The sequence below is a fragment of the Mobula birostris genome, chromosome 17 (assembly GCF_030028105.1).
Source record: "Mobula birostris isolate sMobBir1 chromosome 17, sMobBir1.hap1, whole genome shotgun sequence".
In the NCBI taxonomy this organism is placed as follows: Eukaryota; Metazoa; Chordata; class Chondrichthyes; order Myliobatiformes; family Myliobatidae; genus Mobula; species Mobula birostris.
The window spans coordinates 66,136,205-66,151,209 of NC_092386.1; the positions used below are offsets into that span (position 1 = coordinate 66,136,205).

Here is a 15,005-nt window from a genome sequence, read left to right on the forward strand (position 1 = left end):
TAGGAAGAGGTACTGTCGACGTTTCAGGCCGAGACCCTTTGACTTCTCTAACTTCCGCTAATGCCCCACCTTCCCGTCATACCCCATCCGTTATTTATTTTTATACACACATTCTTTCTCTCTCTCTCCTTTTTCTCCCTCTGTCCCTCTGACTATACCCCTTGCCCACCCTCTTGGTTCTCCCCCCCCCCCCCCCACCTTGTCTTTCTCCCCGGACCTCCTGTCCCATGATCCTCTCATATCCCTTTTGCCAATCACCTGTCCAGCTCTTGGCTCCATCCCTCCCCCTCCTGTCTTCTCCTATCATTTTGGATCTCCCCCTCCCCCTCCCACTTTCAAATCTCTTACTAACTCTTCCTTCAGTTAGTCCTGACGAAGGGTCTCGGCCTGAAACGTCGACTGTACCTCTTCCTAGAGATGCTGCCTGGCCTGCTGCGTTCACCAGCAACTTTGATGTGTGTTGTTAACATTTAATGCAGTTCTTTCTACTATTTCAAATATATGCTGTCAAATATACAATTTGATTCTTTTTGCTTGTTCATTCCAGTAAACCATTCATTTTATGCTTTGTCCGTGACTTTTACCAATTCCACATTTGTGTGCTGAGAGATTCTCTTGGTTAAAGATGAAGGCCCAAACTGTAATGGGCCAATTTACTGTGTTGACTAAGTTGCTCTTTAATAGAGGACATCCAGTTTAATCCATGTGTGCTTTCTGGATCTTTCGCCAGTTATACGGAACATAAATAATCTCATTGCACTGTTTGAAGTTGAGTGGGATCATCTTCTACTATACCGACCAATTTTTATCTCTCAAACAACATTAAAACAAATCAGTTCTCATTTATCCCATTAATATTTGTGGGAGCTATTGGTGTACAAAGAAGAGATAGGAAAGAAAAGCTCTTGGCAACATGCTACATCCAGTGGTGTTCAAAGAACAACCCTCCAACCTAAAACTCAGTGAGGAATACTGTGCAAGACACCTGTGCTTCAGTAAGGGCACCTTCACTGATAGCTGTGCACTGCTGCAACCTCACTACAGGCTAGGATTGCCTTACCTCTGACTATCAGTATGACGGTTGAGGTATTTGCAACATCTCACAGTTTGTCCGTCATCCGCAATTACATAACAGACCTTCTCTGTTCAGAGTTGACTGTATTTCATTCTTTGTTGCCAAAATCTAGCAGGCTGGGAGAGGATGTGAATTTGTGAGGAATAAATACTTGTTTTCCATTTGCGTCAGATGACAATGACTCAAACACATAATTTTGCAGTAGTTGTCAGCGATGGGTTGTACTGCAATGTAGGAGATTGGGGAGAGTGACATGATAGAGGTACATAAGATCAAGAGGGGCATAGATAGGATATGCAGTCTATGACCACTAGCTAAGTAACCACAATGTACAGGCATTACCTTTAGCAAGCAGTGGTGTTGCCTCAGAACTTCAGGGACCCAGGCTGCTACTTGTGTGGAGACTGCATGTTCCCACTGTTTAGGTTTTTTCCAAGGTATTTGGTCCCCACCCTCCCCATGTTCTAAACACATTTAGAAATGTTGATTGCCTGCTGCAAATTGACAATAAATGAAGTTAATGGCAGAAAAATTAATCAAAGTGGAATTTATAGACATCTTGAGAGAATAAGTTGCAGGGTTCAGGGAAATAAAAGGTAGGGATTGGGACTACTGAAATTGCTCCTCTGTGAGGCAAATGGCCTCCTTTTAATATATCCTTTCAAATAAATCCTTTCTAAGCCCAACAATATGTTGGGGTGCAGCCTAGCAGTTAGAGCGACACCTTTACAGCTCAAGGTGTTGGAGTTCAGAGTTCAATTCCAGTGCTGTCTACAGCGCATTTGTTCATTCACCCCGTGACCACACGGGTTTCCCCTGGCTGCTCCACTTTGCTCTCAGTCCAAAGATGTACTGATTAATAGGTGAATAGGTCGTTGTAAATTGTCCTCCGATTAGGCTAGGGTTAAATGGGTTGCTAAGTAGCGCAGCTCAGTGGCTGGAAGGGCCGGTCCTGCATTGTATCTTAAAATAAAATAAAAATGTATGTGTGTTTTTAGAGGGGTCAGTTGTTTGCTCTGTTTCCAATCAGAAATACATTTACTAGAACAATGTTGACTAGCACATCTTTGCTTGAGTTGTGTGTAGATGTGTATTTTTAGTTAAGTAAGATATTTTGTGAAAGGAAAGACATACTTGTAACTCTTAACTTGTATTTGCCCTTCCTATCTTTTAAGGTTTGTTCCAAAGTAATTTACAACCCATGAAGTGCTTTTCGAAATGTGGCCAGAGCAGTAATTTTTGAACCCAGTTTATGCACAGTAACATGATAATCTAATTTTAATTATACTAATTGGAGAAAAAATATTGTGCAGAATGATTTCCTGGCTTCTCCTCAGAATTGTCCAGTAGAAGATTAAGATAAACTTCCTTGTACTGACTGAAGTTAGAATGTTGGAACTTGCTGTCTCAAGAAACTGATCTAAAGTAATAAAAATAAAGGTATACTTGACAGGATTAGATAGAACAAAACTGATACTGATGAGAAAAAACAGCATTGGCTTGTCACAGTTTCTTTTCTGTGCTATAATCCAATCAGTCAGGTAGAGGAATAGTTGACTTTATTGATGTAGCTTACTGTAACAGCTATGGAATATGTGATAAATTCTGTGGTAAATAATTATATTTCAGAACTTATAAGAACGTGAACTAAGAAAGGAATACTATGCCACCCCTTCAAATCTTAGTCTCTTCTCCATCTCTGCATGTTATATTTCTGGATTCCTTCAAGAGCCAACTTGTTAGCCCAGGTCTTGAACTTATTTAAGACTGAATATCCATAGTGCTCTACGTTTGAGAATTCCAAAATATCTCAATTATCTGACTGATTTGCTCCTCATCTTAAAGGGCTATCCCTCATCCTAAGAATACACCCCCCCACCCAACTCCTAATTGGAGTTATCCAATCAGGGCAGTCGCTTTTCAGCATCAATCACATCAGCCTTTCAATATCCTGAACATCATTAATCTGACCTGCCTCTCCTTGTGGAACAACATTAATTCTCTTTCCTTTCCTGGCTCTTTGCTGCTTAGTTTATAAAGATAGCAATGTTATGAGTGCACTACTGTAAATTCTATCTGGTTGACCTTTTATAGGACCATAAGGACATAGCAGCAGAATTAGACCAATATTTTCCAAATTTTACTTTCTGTGTGTACATTTATGCTATTAGAAGGGAAAAGTGAAAGGACTTGCATGAGTCAATGTTAAGATTGCCATGGAGATTTTTTTCCAAGTTGACATGTGCAAAACAAATTGCTTTCAATGTCAGTAAAATTTATCTTCGGCTGAGCTACGCCATTTCATTGATTAAAAACAACTATGTTTATGGTAGATAGTTAGGTACCACATTGACCATTTATGCTGAAGTTTTAGATTAAGTTAAATGATTGAAAGCTTTAAAATTCAGGATTCAATGTTAACTATGGTATGTGATTCCTGCCTTAAGCTGGAGTCTTGGAATATGAATGGAATCCAAAATACAGTCAAACATTATTTTATATAGGTTACTGATTTAGGAAGGGAGTGTCCTTAAAACATCATATTGATCTATTATTAAATATTAAGGAAACAAGTGAAATGGGTTTAGTACAGTAAAGTAGCAGAGAGGTAAAAGAAATCACAATCATGTTGAATGGCAGAATCAGCAACAGCAACCAACTAGCCATCCTTTTCCAATTTTTAGAAAGGAGTGTAAGAGCATTGATTTATGTACAAGTAATAAATGACATATGTGAAGAGTTCCAAGGCCTGTGGTTAGTAACTGGAGGGATGCCTACTTATTGTTAAAGACGTAGGCAAACTTCAATTGATAATTAAGTAATTAAACTAGGAGAGTGAAATGACTCATTTAAGGTTAAATAGATGGACTAGTAGTGGTATGTAGTTTTAAATACGTGATATTGTGACTATTATTATAACATACCTGTAAACTAGAAACCAAATATGCACGTTACAAGGAAAGATGAGGAATATAGGAGACAATTTTGGCAATGAAGGCTTACACAGAAAATATTATCACTAGTGTGTAGAATCTGGGCCACGTTGATGGGAATGTGGGGAGCATAGGTTACAGGGGAAATGAATGTGGAATTGCATTGACCTGTGAGTTGAAATTAGCAGTGTCTGGGGAAGGAGGGAAATTCTAAAGAAGTACTTACCAGAGTTATGTGAGCAATAGATTCTTTGTGTGAAGAATTAAGAAATAGCAAAGGAACTATGTCTGTAGTGGCAGTTATGCACAGGGCATATCATGATAAGTATGTAATGGGCACAACTAGAAAAGCAAATTAGATAAGCATGCAATAAAAGGCAGTCTTTTTTAAGATTTGTTTTAGCTTTTATTTGTATTAGGATAAACAGAATCTCTTATAACAGGAAAATGTGTTTTCAGCATAGTTTTCTGGGACTCTTTCCACTAAAACAATAGAGCAGACTGTTTTATGAACATGTACAAGCTCAAATCTGTGACGTTGAAAAAATAAAAAGACAAAAACAGAATTTTTAGATGCAAGTAAAACTGACATCTCTGGGACAAAACTTCTCAGCGTAAACTTGTCAAACATCTCAATGAGTAAAAGGACAAAAGTTCATAGATAGGGCATAAGATCATTCCTTCAAATTATTAGAATCTGTATTTAAAAAGTACGGACACTGTACACTTTGAAGAAGTAAAGCTAATTGGATTACCAATATGGGTTTATAAAGGCGGCGTTTAGTGAGCCAGGTAGCATAAATGGAATATGTGAATGGTGGTCTTCCACATCAAGGTCCCAGCAATACACTGTACTTTATAATAGGATAGAAAGCTTCAGGTCCAAGTTTGCTAGTGACACAAAGATGAATGACATTATAAGTGAGTAGAGTGAATGCTAAACTTCCAATTTAAAAAAAACTATTATAACATGAATGGGAAAAATTTAAGCAGATGGAGTTCATTATAGGCAGATATTTTTCTGGATAGTGAAAAGGTAGAAGTTCAAAGAGATTAAGGATTGGAGCGCAAAGATCATTAAAATATCAATGGTGGAATGAGGAAATAATTTGAAACCTTGTATAGAGGAATGCTGCCCATTGCAACGAAAAAGATTGCTGGAGGATCTCAGTAGGTCAGGCAGCATCCACAGAAATGAATAGATAGCTGATGTTTCGAGCCGAGACCCTTCCTTGCACTTGGATGAGAAGGGACATGTATCAATTTTTATCATTACCAATATTTATTGATGCACCGCAGAAAGCAGTCTATCTGGATGCATAGTGGTTTGTTATGGCAACTGCTCTGTGCGGTTGAAAGGTTACAGAATGATTCGGTCAACATTGTCAAGATATCCAGACAAACTGATGGGCTAAGTAGAAAGAATTTACATTCTTTGGTAACTGTAGGAGTAGAGGACAGGGTCTTCCAGAAGTGAAGTTAACAAATAGTTCTGTGTGCAAAGGAAAAAATATACTGCTTTTATCTACAGATGGCATTCAATAATACATCTCAGGTTAATGTTAAAACTCGAGAGGGGTTACAGATCAGTTATCTCACGGGACTAAATCGCCAACTGCTTTTCCTTTAGATGAGCCTTAAATTTTGTTGTCCAGAGTTGTTTTTGAGAATGCTATGACAAATTGAGGTAAAGATATTCAATGATATGATAAATAAATGGAAATAACCAACCCCTTCTGGTTTTACCTACAATATTATTCACCATGCCTACATAAACTCCTGAAGTGACAGTTGTATCAGAAAAAAATTGACATTGTGACTTTATACAGATTCTGAGCAAATGTTAGTCGTTATGGTTAGCTTTCATTTGTTCTTTCCTCTTAAACCTGTAAAATCCCAGTGGAGAATGAACAATAGTTTGCTGTTAAGCACTTGCCCTATCAACCCTCTCCCCCAATATTATTCCTGAGGTAGCTTCTCAAATCACTTTATAAACTGTGCCCCAGCCAATGAAAAAGGATGGTCGGCAGGAGCTTCAAGTCCACTTGCTGGTAATTCAAAGCTTCCTATTTTAAATGGACTTGCAGGATTAATAAAGGCTAAATGTAGTTTTGCTTTCTGCCAACAACATTCTAAATGTATCGGACTGCACAATAATTGTTTGACAGGGAATGGGAGATGGTGTGAAAGAATTAAAGGGGCACCAATTAAGATGAGAGTGATAATGAAAGATCACATTAAAATTATATAGTATGCCTATGAATTTTGCATGTCTGTGTACCAGTCGGAATAATGAAGGAGTAGGTTGGCACAGTTCTCTACGGTTCAAATTTTTCTATTGATAAACCAATTCCTGTAATTGGTTGAGGCACATAGTAGCTCTGGTGTATGAGTGCTAAAAATCCAATCATAAGGTAATAATAGAATTATCTGAAAATAGTTCCAGCTGAAAGACTTCTAACACCATACAATATCCTAAAGCACCCTAAGGAGCAAGGTCTTGCTCAGTGTTCTAACTGTAAGCTCACTTTAATAGTTTGCAAGCAAAATTTAACGTTAATGACAATACTTGTATGTGTAATGAAATTTTTTGGGAATATTTAAGAGATTCAAGATTGTTTCATGTCATTTCGTTTGCACAAGTAAATGACAAACAAAATAATTGTTACTCCGGATCCGATGCAGCACAAAAAGCAACACGAAAGGTAAATAAAACACACATAATAAATATAAATGCATACATATCTATACATAGATCAATTGTATGTGCATAAAGTAATGGTAGGCTGTACATAAGGTAATTAATGGGACATAATAAAGTAGTGGTGGAGTTAGTGGGTGGAGGTGTTGATCATACTTGTAGCTTGGGGAAAGTAACTGTTTTTTAAATCTGCTATGTATGTGTAGCCTCCTTCCTGATGGGAGCAGGGTATGTGGGATCCTTCATGATGTTATTAGTCGGCACCTTTCTGTATGTATGTCCTCGATGGCGGGTAGGCTGGTGCCAGTGATACGCTGGGCAGTTTTGATTACATGTTGTAGAGCTTTCCTGTCCATTGCAGTGCTGTTTCCGTACCAAGCAGTGATGCAGCTTGTTAGGATGCTCTCTACTGTACATCTGTAGAATGGTGTGAGTATGGATGTGCAAAATCCAGTTCTTTTCAACCTCCTCAGAAAGTAGAGATGTTAGTGATCTTTCTTGACTGTGTAGGATGTGTTCAGTGACCATGAGAGGTTGTGTGTGATATGCAGTCCCAGGAGTTTGAAACTGCTTACAGTTTCCACTATTGTGTTGTCAATGTAAAGAGAGGTGTGAGTGGTGCAAGTTTTCCTGAAGTCTATAACCATCTCCTTTGTCTTGTTGACATGAAGGAAAAGGTTATTTGCCTAGCACCAAGCCTCCAGCTCTTCCACCTCTTCTCTGTAGGCAGTCTCATCGCTGTTGGTGTTGAGGCCCACCACTGTCATGTCATCAGTCCTTGTTTTTCTAGGTGTGTCAGGGCCAGTTGCATGCCAAATGCTGTGGCAACTGACATAGAGTTGGTTCTGTCAGTGAGTGTATTGGTGAGTGTCCAATGTGGCAGGAATGGAGTTTCTGATGTGTGCCATTATCAGCAGGTCAAAGCATTTCATGATGATTGGTGTCAGTGCCACGTGGGCATAGTCATTTGGATCTGAAGGTGTAGAGTTCTTTGGTTCAGGGATGATGGTGGCTGATTTGAAGTAAGTGGGGTCAGAAACCTGGAAGTGTTGAAGATGTCCATGCAGACGTCAGTGAGCTGTGGTGCACGTTTCCTGAGTACTTGGTCTGGAATGTTGTCTGGCCCACTTACCTTATTGGGGTTGACTTCCTCCAGGGTCCTTCTCACATTTCCTGCTGTATTAGGCAGTGGCTGTGCACCTGGGAGGGGCTAGTTTTCATGGCCAGCATTGTGTTGCATACCTCAAAGTATGCATAAGAGTTGTATAGAGCATCAGGAAGAGAGGAGTCATGGTACAGTTGATGCTGTTTTTCCTTGTGTGGCCAGTAATGCCCTTGATGCCCAGCCACATACACTGATGATCAGATAGATATTCCTGAATTTTTTGTGCGTAGGCCATCTTTGTTGTCTTGATGCCTAAGATGAGGTTTTCCTGACTGTTCAGAGAGCTGACTTGAAGGCGACATCCCAGGCTTTTAGTTGTGAGCGCACCTCTGCGTTCAGCCAGGGCCTCTGGTTGGACCGTGAGATGACCATTCGTGAGGTACTTTCAGATGCTTTGAGATTGTTAGTTTGTGAGTGATCAATAGCACACTATTTTATCTTGTGCAGTCCACGGTGCACAGTCTACTGCTGAAAGGTCACTTCCCAGCACATCGGTGTGGCCTAGGTTATCTTAGCACAAGTTGCTTGCTAAACTAGAAGGACAATCTTGACAGCTGGTGAGCTCCCACACTTAAATTTTTACTCTCTTAAGGCTTTCTTCAATATTCAGAGACATTCAGAGTTAATTAAGGGCCAATTTTGATCTTCAAAAAACTTTAAATTTCCTGATGCTACTCTTATTCTTCTGACTCACTCCTTCCTCAGAAATCAGTGGGTTACAGTAGCCTATTGTTTGCTCTTTTAAATAATTTTCTTTCTTTCTTCCTGCTTTTTCCAGCTGTCTTAGGTGTACACTTTCCCACTGTCATTCTTTTGGAAGTCTCGTCCTATTTCCTCAGTAATTTACTTAACTTCTTTCTATCCTTTTCTTTCTTTGATAAAGAAGATTTACATGCTGTAGCTGCACCAGTATCCCTTCTACTTGAGTAACTTGGAATTTTTTTTTCAAACAAACTTAATTAGAGCCAGTTAACTTCTGTTAATGGAAATACACTTATTGAAATTAAAGTCCAGGATTTTATTTGGAATTGAGAAAAACATTGAGGGAATTTGTGGATAGGGAATTTTAAAGTTGCAGTTTTCTTAGAAATTTACTGACAAGGTAGTTTCCAATATTAGGTTTCTCACTTGTCAGCAGGTCACATTTACAAGCTTTCTTTGTGTCGGAAGAATGCAACTTGGAAAGGGGCTGGTGGGAGGGGGTCGATTTTGTTGGGATGGTTGAATGTGCAATCGGCTGAGATGCATACCAGGGAAAGAGGGATATGGCAGCATGAGTTGGAGATACTGGAACATAGGAGTGAGGATTGGAACTGAGGGGCAGCAAACAATTCAGAACCACGGGGCCTTTTAATTGTTGTGACAAATAAACATGACTTTGTGGTGTGCTAGCCACTTGCTTTCTCCGAAAAGAAAGTGCTTCTACTGACCTTCAAGTACACACAAAATCCATGTCCTGAAAATTGAGTTCAAGGGGGATAGCACTTTTCTTAAAAGGTCTGTTGACTAGTCTCTTCTGAGAATTCATTGGTGTTGTACACACCTCTTGTATGACCTGAAAATTGGTGGATTAGGATGGAGAATGCAAGTTAAAAATGAATTTTTTCCTTGGGAGTTGCAAATATTGTTGCTTTCCCACCCCTGAGCATACATCTCAAAATGCAACCACAAAATGATTAGAGCTGTCAATATAATATGTGATCTGTGGGACCCATTTCTAAAGCTTTGTGGGCATTATTGGCTCTGTCTCAGCTCACTTTCAGTTTTGTCAATGATTTTTAATTGCCTTAAAGTTGGCCGTTCAAGATGCCCAATTTTTATATTTGTATATTTTTCTAGTCCTGAATTATTTGCCAATTCATATTGCCCCCTTTATCCTCATTTCTCTGAGAAATGTTTTTCTTTTGAAAATCAGGGCAATGCTCATACACCATTGTTCCAGTCTTTCAGTGATTCTTTTTTTTTCTTTCCACATATTTTCATGGTAATTCTTTGTCATAAAACTGCATATCCTAAGTCATAGCATAGGAGCTGTTCCAGTTAAATATATTATTCATCTGTTTGCAGATATAAAATGAAATAATCGCTTATATCAACAATAAAGCTTTAATCCCATTATTTGCCATTTTGGCAAAACGCAAAACAATAGGCTGTACTGGTGAAAGATAATTCTTAAAAGAGCCCATGGTTTAAATTTATTGAATATACTTTTCAAGTTTATAGCATCTTATTTGCATTTATATAGTCTAAATTTATAAACACAAAATTACATTGTTCCTTGTCTTTGACATTTTTACATCTATATTTATGTTTGAATTTTCAAGAACAGTCGCCAAGTAACTCAAACTAAAGCTAAAGGAAGTGAATGGCAGTTCTCAGCTCTGATGTCTGTTTACAGAGTAATATTTTATAATCTGTTTTATTTAATTTGTTAAACGTGGTAATTTCTTTTCCTTGCAGAAATTGCCTTCTTGCTGTCTGTGTGGAGTTAGAGGTCACCTTCAGAGATGTTGCCCAGAGAGATATTGTACAAACTGCAATATGCCTGGTCATTGGTTTAAGAACTGCATTGAAAGGGCATACTGGAAAAAACAGTGTCATCGTTGTAGTATGACCGGACACTATGCTGATGTAAGTATTTTAATTCAATTAAGACACAAAGATTGACGATGGTACAGCTATTTAAAATGAGATGAGAAAATATAGTTATGAAATCAGTTTGGTCATATATCTTTGTTATAGTTGTGTTCTTTTTGTTTACTAATTGCAATATTTTTAAAATTCTGACCTGCTGTTCATGGGGAATGCTTTGATGCTACATTCAGATTTATTCTTCCACATTGCAATGCTTTTAAAAATATGAACACGGGTATAGCACAAAATAACTTTAAAGGTATTTAGATTTTAAGGGTATGGGTTGATTAGATGTATTGCAGCACTGAAGTGTAAAACAAATTCACTGATTCCCATAGAGCAACTTCCAGAGGGCTTGACCTTGCTGTGTTGAGCTGACTTACAGCATGCAGTGGGGCATTCTGAACAAAAAGCAAGCTGACAAAACACCAGAGATTGCAGTAAAAATAGAAATGTAAGTTGTCTACAGTGATTGTAGTCCTGGTGCCATGCCACAGATCAGTTAGTGCTGCAAGACTTTTTCTGAGTGGAACGGATGTAGCTGCAGGGTCCCAAGTCTCCTGGGCTAGTCGCTCACTCATTAGGACCTGCCATTACCAATACCAATGTTATGCATGTATGTGACGTGCATTCTGTTATTGTAAGCTCTGCATGTCAGTGTGCCGTTTCCTGACACTCACTTATGTCACTCTTTATTCAGAAAGGAAGAAGCTTTTGATAATTTGACAAGACAAGCTCTTAAACGATCTAGGTCATGGCCTTCACTGTCTGTGATTGTGAACATATTTTCTGAAAGCCCTGTCAGTCATCACAGCAATGTTTTCTTCCACAGTCCTACTGGCAAATTAGAATTTTTGCTAATTTATCTATTTGCAGTTACAAGTAATAAAGTTCGCTTGTTTGTATATGAATTTAGGAATTTCCTTTTCCTGCAAGTCACAAAACAGTGGGTTAAGATTTCCTCTGTTCTTTTCCCAGCAGGATTTTGTATAAAGGTCCTCTAGTACAAGACAGACGACTGTCTAAGGATAGCTGGATGAAGGAAAGGCCATTTAGTGCTGTTTTGTGTTTGTTCATTGTTGTGGAAATATGCGAACTGGTGGCAAGGGCCCTGTCTATTGAGCACTCAAGTCTCTGTCAGCTGTCGGGGCCTGTTCAAAATTGTGTTTTTTATTTTCTTTGATGTTCACATTTGAGAGAAGGGAAGTAGGAATTAAACAGCAGATGAAAAGGCTGTATTTTATTTTTTTTTTTAAGAATTGTAATTCATACCTAATGAATTATACAGAGAAAATGTGAGCTGAGGCAAAAAGGAATTTTTCTGCAGAGATATCTTAAAAACTTTCAAATGTACTCATCCTGCCGAAGATACAAAAATAAATACTTAGCACACACCAAAAGAACAGAAAATGCAAATTGAGTGAACACAGTTGTGTTTAACTGTAAGGGAAAAAAATAAGGGAGAATTGACAAAATCAACAATTTTGTGTTTATATAAAGACAATATTTAGATGGAAAGCAGATGGAGCACCCCTTATTTATCTCAGGTATGATCTGCTGTCACTGTACAAGAAAATGGAAGGAAATTTTGATCGTGATTCAAGTGTTACATACATTTTAAATTAACCTCCAGCAAGTCAGTATGTCCTTTATTACTTTGTTTTTTGATTCTAGCTTTACTTGTAAGGCCAGCATTTATTATCCTTCTGTTAATAGCTAATGATAATGAATACAGTTAGAGGGTAGTTTAACCCATGCATCTTCTTCAAAGCCGGCCTGCAGTAAAGACAAATCCATGGTTTTTTAAAATGGGTTCCATTTACAATAACATACACAATATACATATGTATATTCTGCATTTTTGTAGTGAAGCAGATGATGTCATGTTGAATGTCTGAAATGCACTAAACAGAAGGTTTACTTCATTTGTTGAAAAATTTGAATAATTTCATCATTCAATTCATAAATCTATGTTAAAGATTAAAATTGTTTAAAATTGGGATGAAAGTCAAATAGTATTTTGGGAAATCTGTTGATCTATTTCTCATAGAAATGGAAATATTTTCTATTTTATGATCAGAGAAAACCAGATCAACTTCTGAAATCATGAAGCAAAGTTCAATATAGTAATTGATTCAATGTAACTTGAAGCTTTTGTTCCTGTCTAATTAGGGTATAGGTGTTCCCCTAGAGGATTCATTTTTCTTATCCATTGTTGCTTTTAAAAAACAAAATTTGAAGTTTTGTTGTAAGAAATTTAAAATGAATTTTATCAGCAATGTCTTACTAAAGGAGTTCCTAATCTCCATACATGTTCTACATTTTGCACAATAAGTGGATGCTGTTTTGATCAGGAGTAAAATTGAATGCTTCAAATAATCCTTTGGAATATTTGAGTTTAATAATGTAAAATATTGTTTAAGTAATTTGTTTTTACTTAAGCAGTTAACTTAAAATAGTTTCAAAATACACTAGGTCATTCCATTAGTTTGAACATACACAGAATTCTTAATGAAACACTCATTTTTAGGATCTTTACTTTAAACTATTTTTAATGACTTGTTGCTGTTCATTAGAAGGTTACTACTTGTTATCCTTTTGATGGGATTCAGAGCAAAGTTCACTGCAAGTATTATATTTGTCTGTATCTGATGGTCATTTGACCAGTATCGACAGTTTTTTTAATTTTCCCTTTGTCTAGACGCTCCACTAAATATATCAAAGAACTCCTGTTAATTTCCATAGACTACCTTAGATCCTTGATATATTAACAATTGTTACCAGAAATGATATTAAACTGTTAACTGCACAGAAATGTTTGCATTTCTAAAGCTCCAATGAAATCTTTTTCTGTCAGACCATTTTCAAATAAAGATCAGTGGCTGTTTATTAGACAAAAACATCTGCCCTGATAAGCTGGTGTATCTGTTGCCCTGAGCTGATGGTATTTTTCCCCTTTTTCTTATAGGCTTGTCCTGAAATCTGGAGACAGTACCACTTAACGGTAACCTTTTTTAATACCACATCCTCATTTTAATTTCACTGTCATTAAAATATATGACAGTATTTTCAGTTTTAACCATTTTTTCAGTTTTTACGGGCAAAGTTAGTGATTTTATATTTATATGCTATGACTTGGTGTTAAAGTAGTTATAATATTGTGAGAATGAATGGCATTACGCTGATGGAGCAGCAACCATGTGTTTTTTTTCAGGCAATGACTATTTGAGGTGAACCCATAGACTAAAATGGACATACGTTAGGACCGCTCATTATATAACAAGGTGGCATGTGTGTCTATGATGTATCTTTGATTTGGGATGAAATTAATTTTATCTTGTTTTAAGAGAAAATTCCTTCTTGCATATACACATATTTTCAATCGGATTGTTCAAGAACTCAATTCCGCCTGTGGTTCTTTTACCATACTAGAGTACGTGCCTTGGTGATACACCTATTTTCTGTCCCTTATTTTATTCAGCATGTCATAACTTGTATGATCTATGTTTAATGGTATTCAAATGACTATGCTAAAGGGTTAAAGGGAAGGAAGTATGTTTATTCTATGTCCATGTTAACTTCTATGGCCCGAATTATGGATTTTATTTTATGTTATTTATTAGCTGACTGAACTTAATTGTTGCAAGTGAATAAAGAGTCTTGGCCTGGGTCAAAACAGCAATATCCCAAAACAAAGTAAGCCCTATAATGAAGTTTCTTCGCAAAATTGCTTCTCATCAAAACAACCATGCCTTTTATTCATGCAAAATGTGAAGAATTGTTTTTGTTTTTTAAATTTAAACCTACTTAATTTAATAACTATTACAATTAAATCATATGGAGGAAGTAGCAAAAATGTATTTCATCTATATGCAAAATCATTTCAAAGCAACATGATACTTTTAAGAATTCGAATTCTGGTATACTTCGTCTTGAAGGGTTTCCTGAAACTTAACTTGATCTAAGATTTTAAATAATGAAGGTTAATTGGTTACATTAATGGTTTGGCTGATAAAGCAAGAAAGCACAGTGAAGGAATAACCAGACCAGTAGAAATTATGTGTTAATTGTATTTTTTTACTGTAGCATACAAACTAAACTAGTCCATAAATGTTGAAAATAGACTGTTTAATATATCTATACATTCATTTTTATGAAAAAGGATTTTTAATGTGTATTGTTTTGATGTTTTTAATTGAGGCAGATTTATAGAGCTTTAGTGTTCAGGAAAAATACAAATAATGAAATGCATCCTTTTATTGGAGATGGTGAAGTCTGAGGTGTTGATCACATCTCCTACACATAGAATTAATGGCATAGTCAATACCTCATGACTTGAAACTGATTTGTAGTAGATACACTGTAAATGCCTACTGCAAAAGTAATGCATTAAAATAATTGGGAATTGGTTAGATTTGTCTTAGTGACTGACCTTTAACACTGATTCCTGTGATTTTTGTTTTAGCCCAGGAACTATCCTGCTAATCTATTAGCATC

At 36.9% G+C, this 15,005-nt stretch overlaps 1 protein-coding gene across 3 annotated transcripts in view; it reads left to right on the forward strand.

The window, feature by feature from the left end:
* Positions 1 to 15,005, forward strand: part of zcchc7 (zinc finger, CCHC domain containing 7) — a 256,814-nt gene that overhangs the window by 156,736 nt on the left and 85,073 nt on the right. For 2 of the 3 annotated variants that reach the window (XM_072281842.1, XM_072281844.1), the window contains exons 5-6: positions 10,335 to 10,505; positions 13,477 to 13,512. In XM_072281842.1, coding sequence (XP_072137943.1) covers positions 10,335 to 10,505; positions 13,477 to 13,512 — 207 coding nt within the window. The remainder of the gene's footprint in view (positions 1 to 10,334; positions 10,506 to 13,476; positions 13,513 to 15,005) is intronic. The other variant, XM_072281845.1, reaches the window with a different exon arrangement.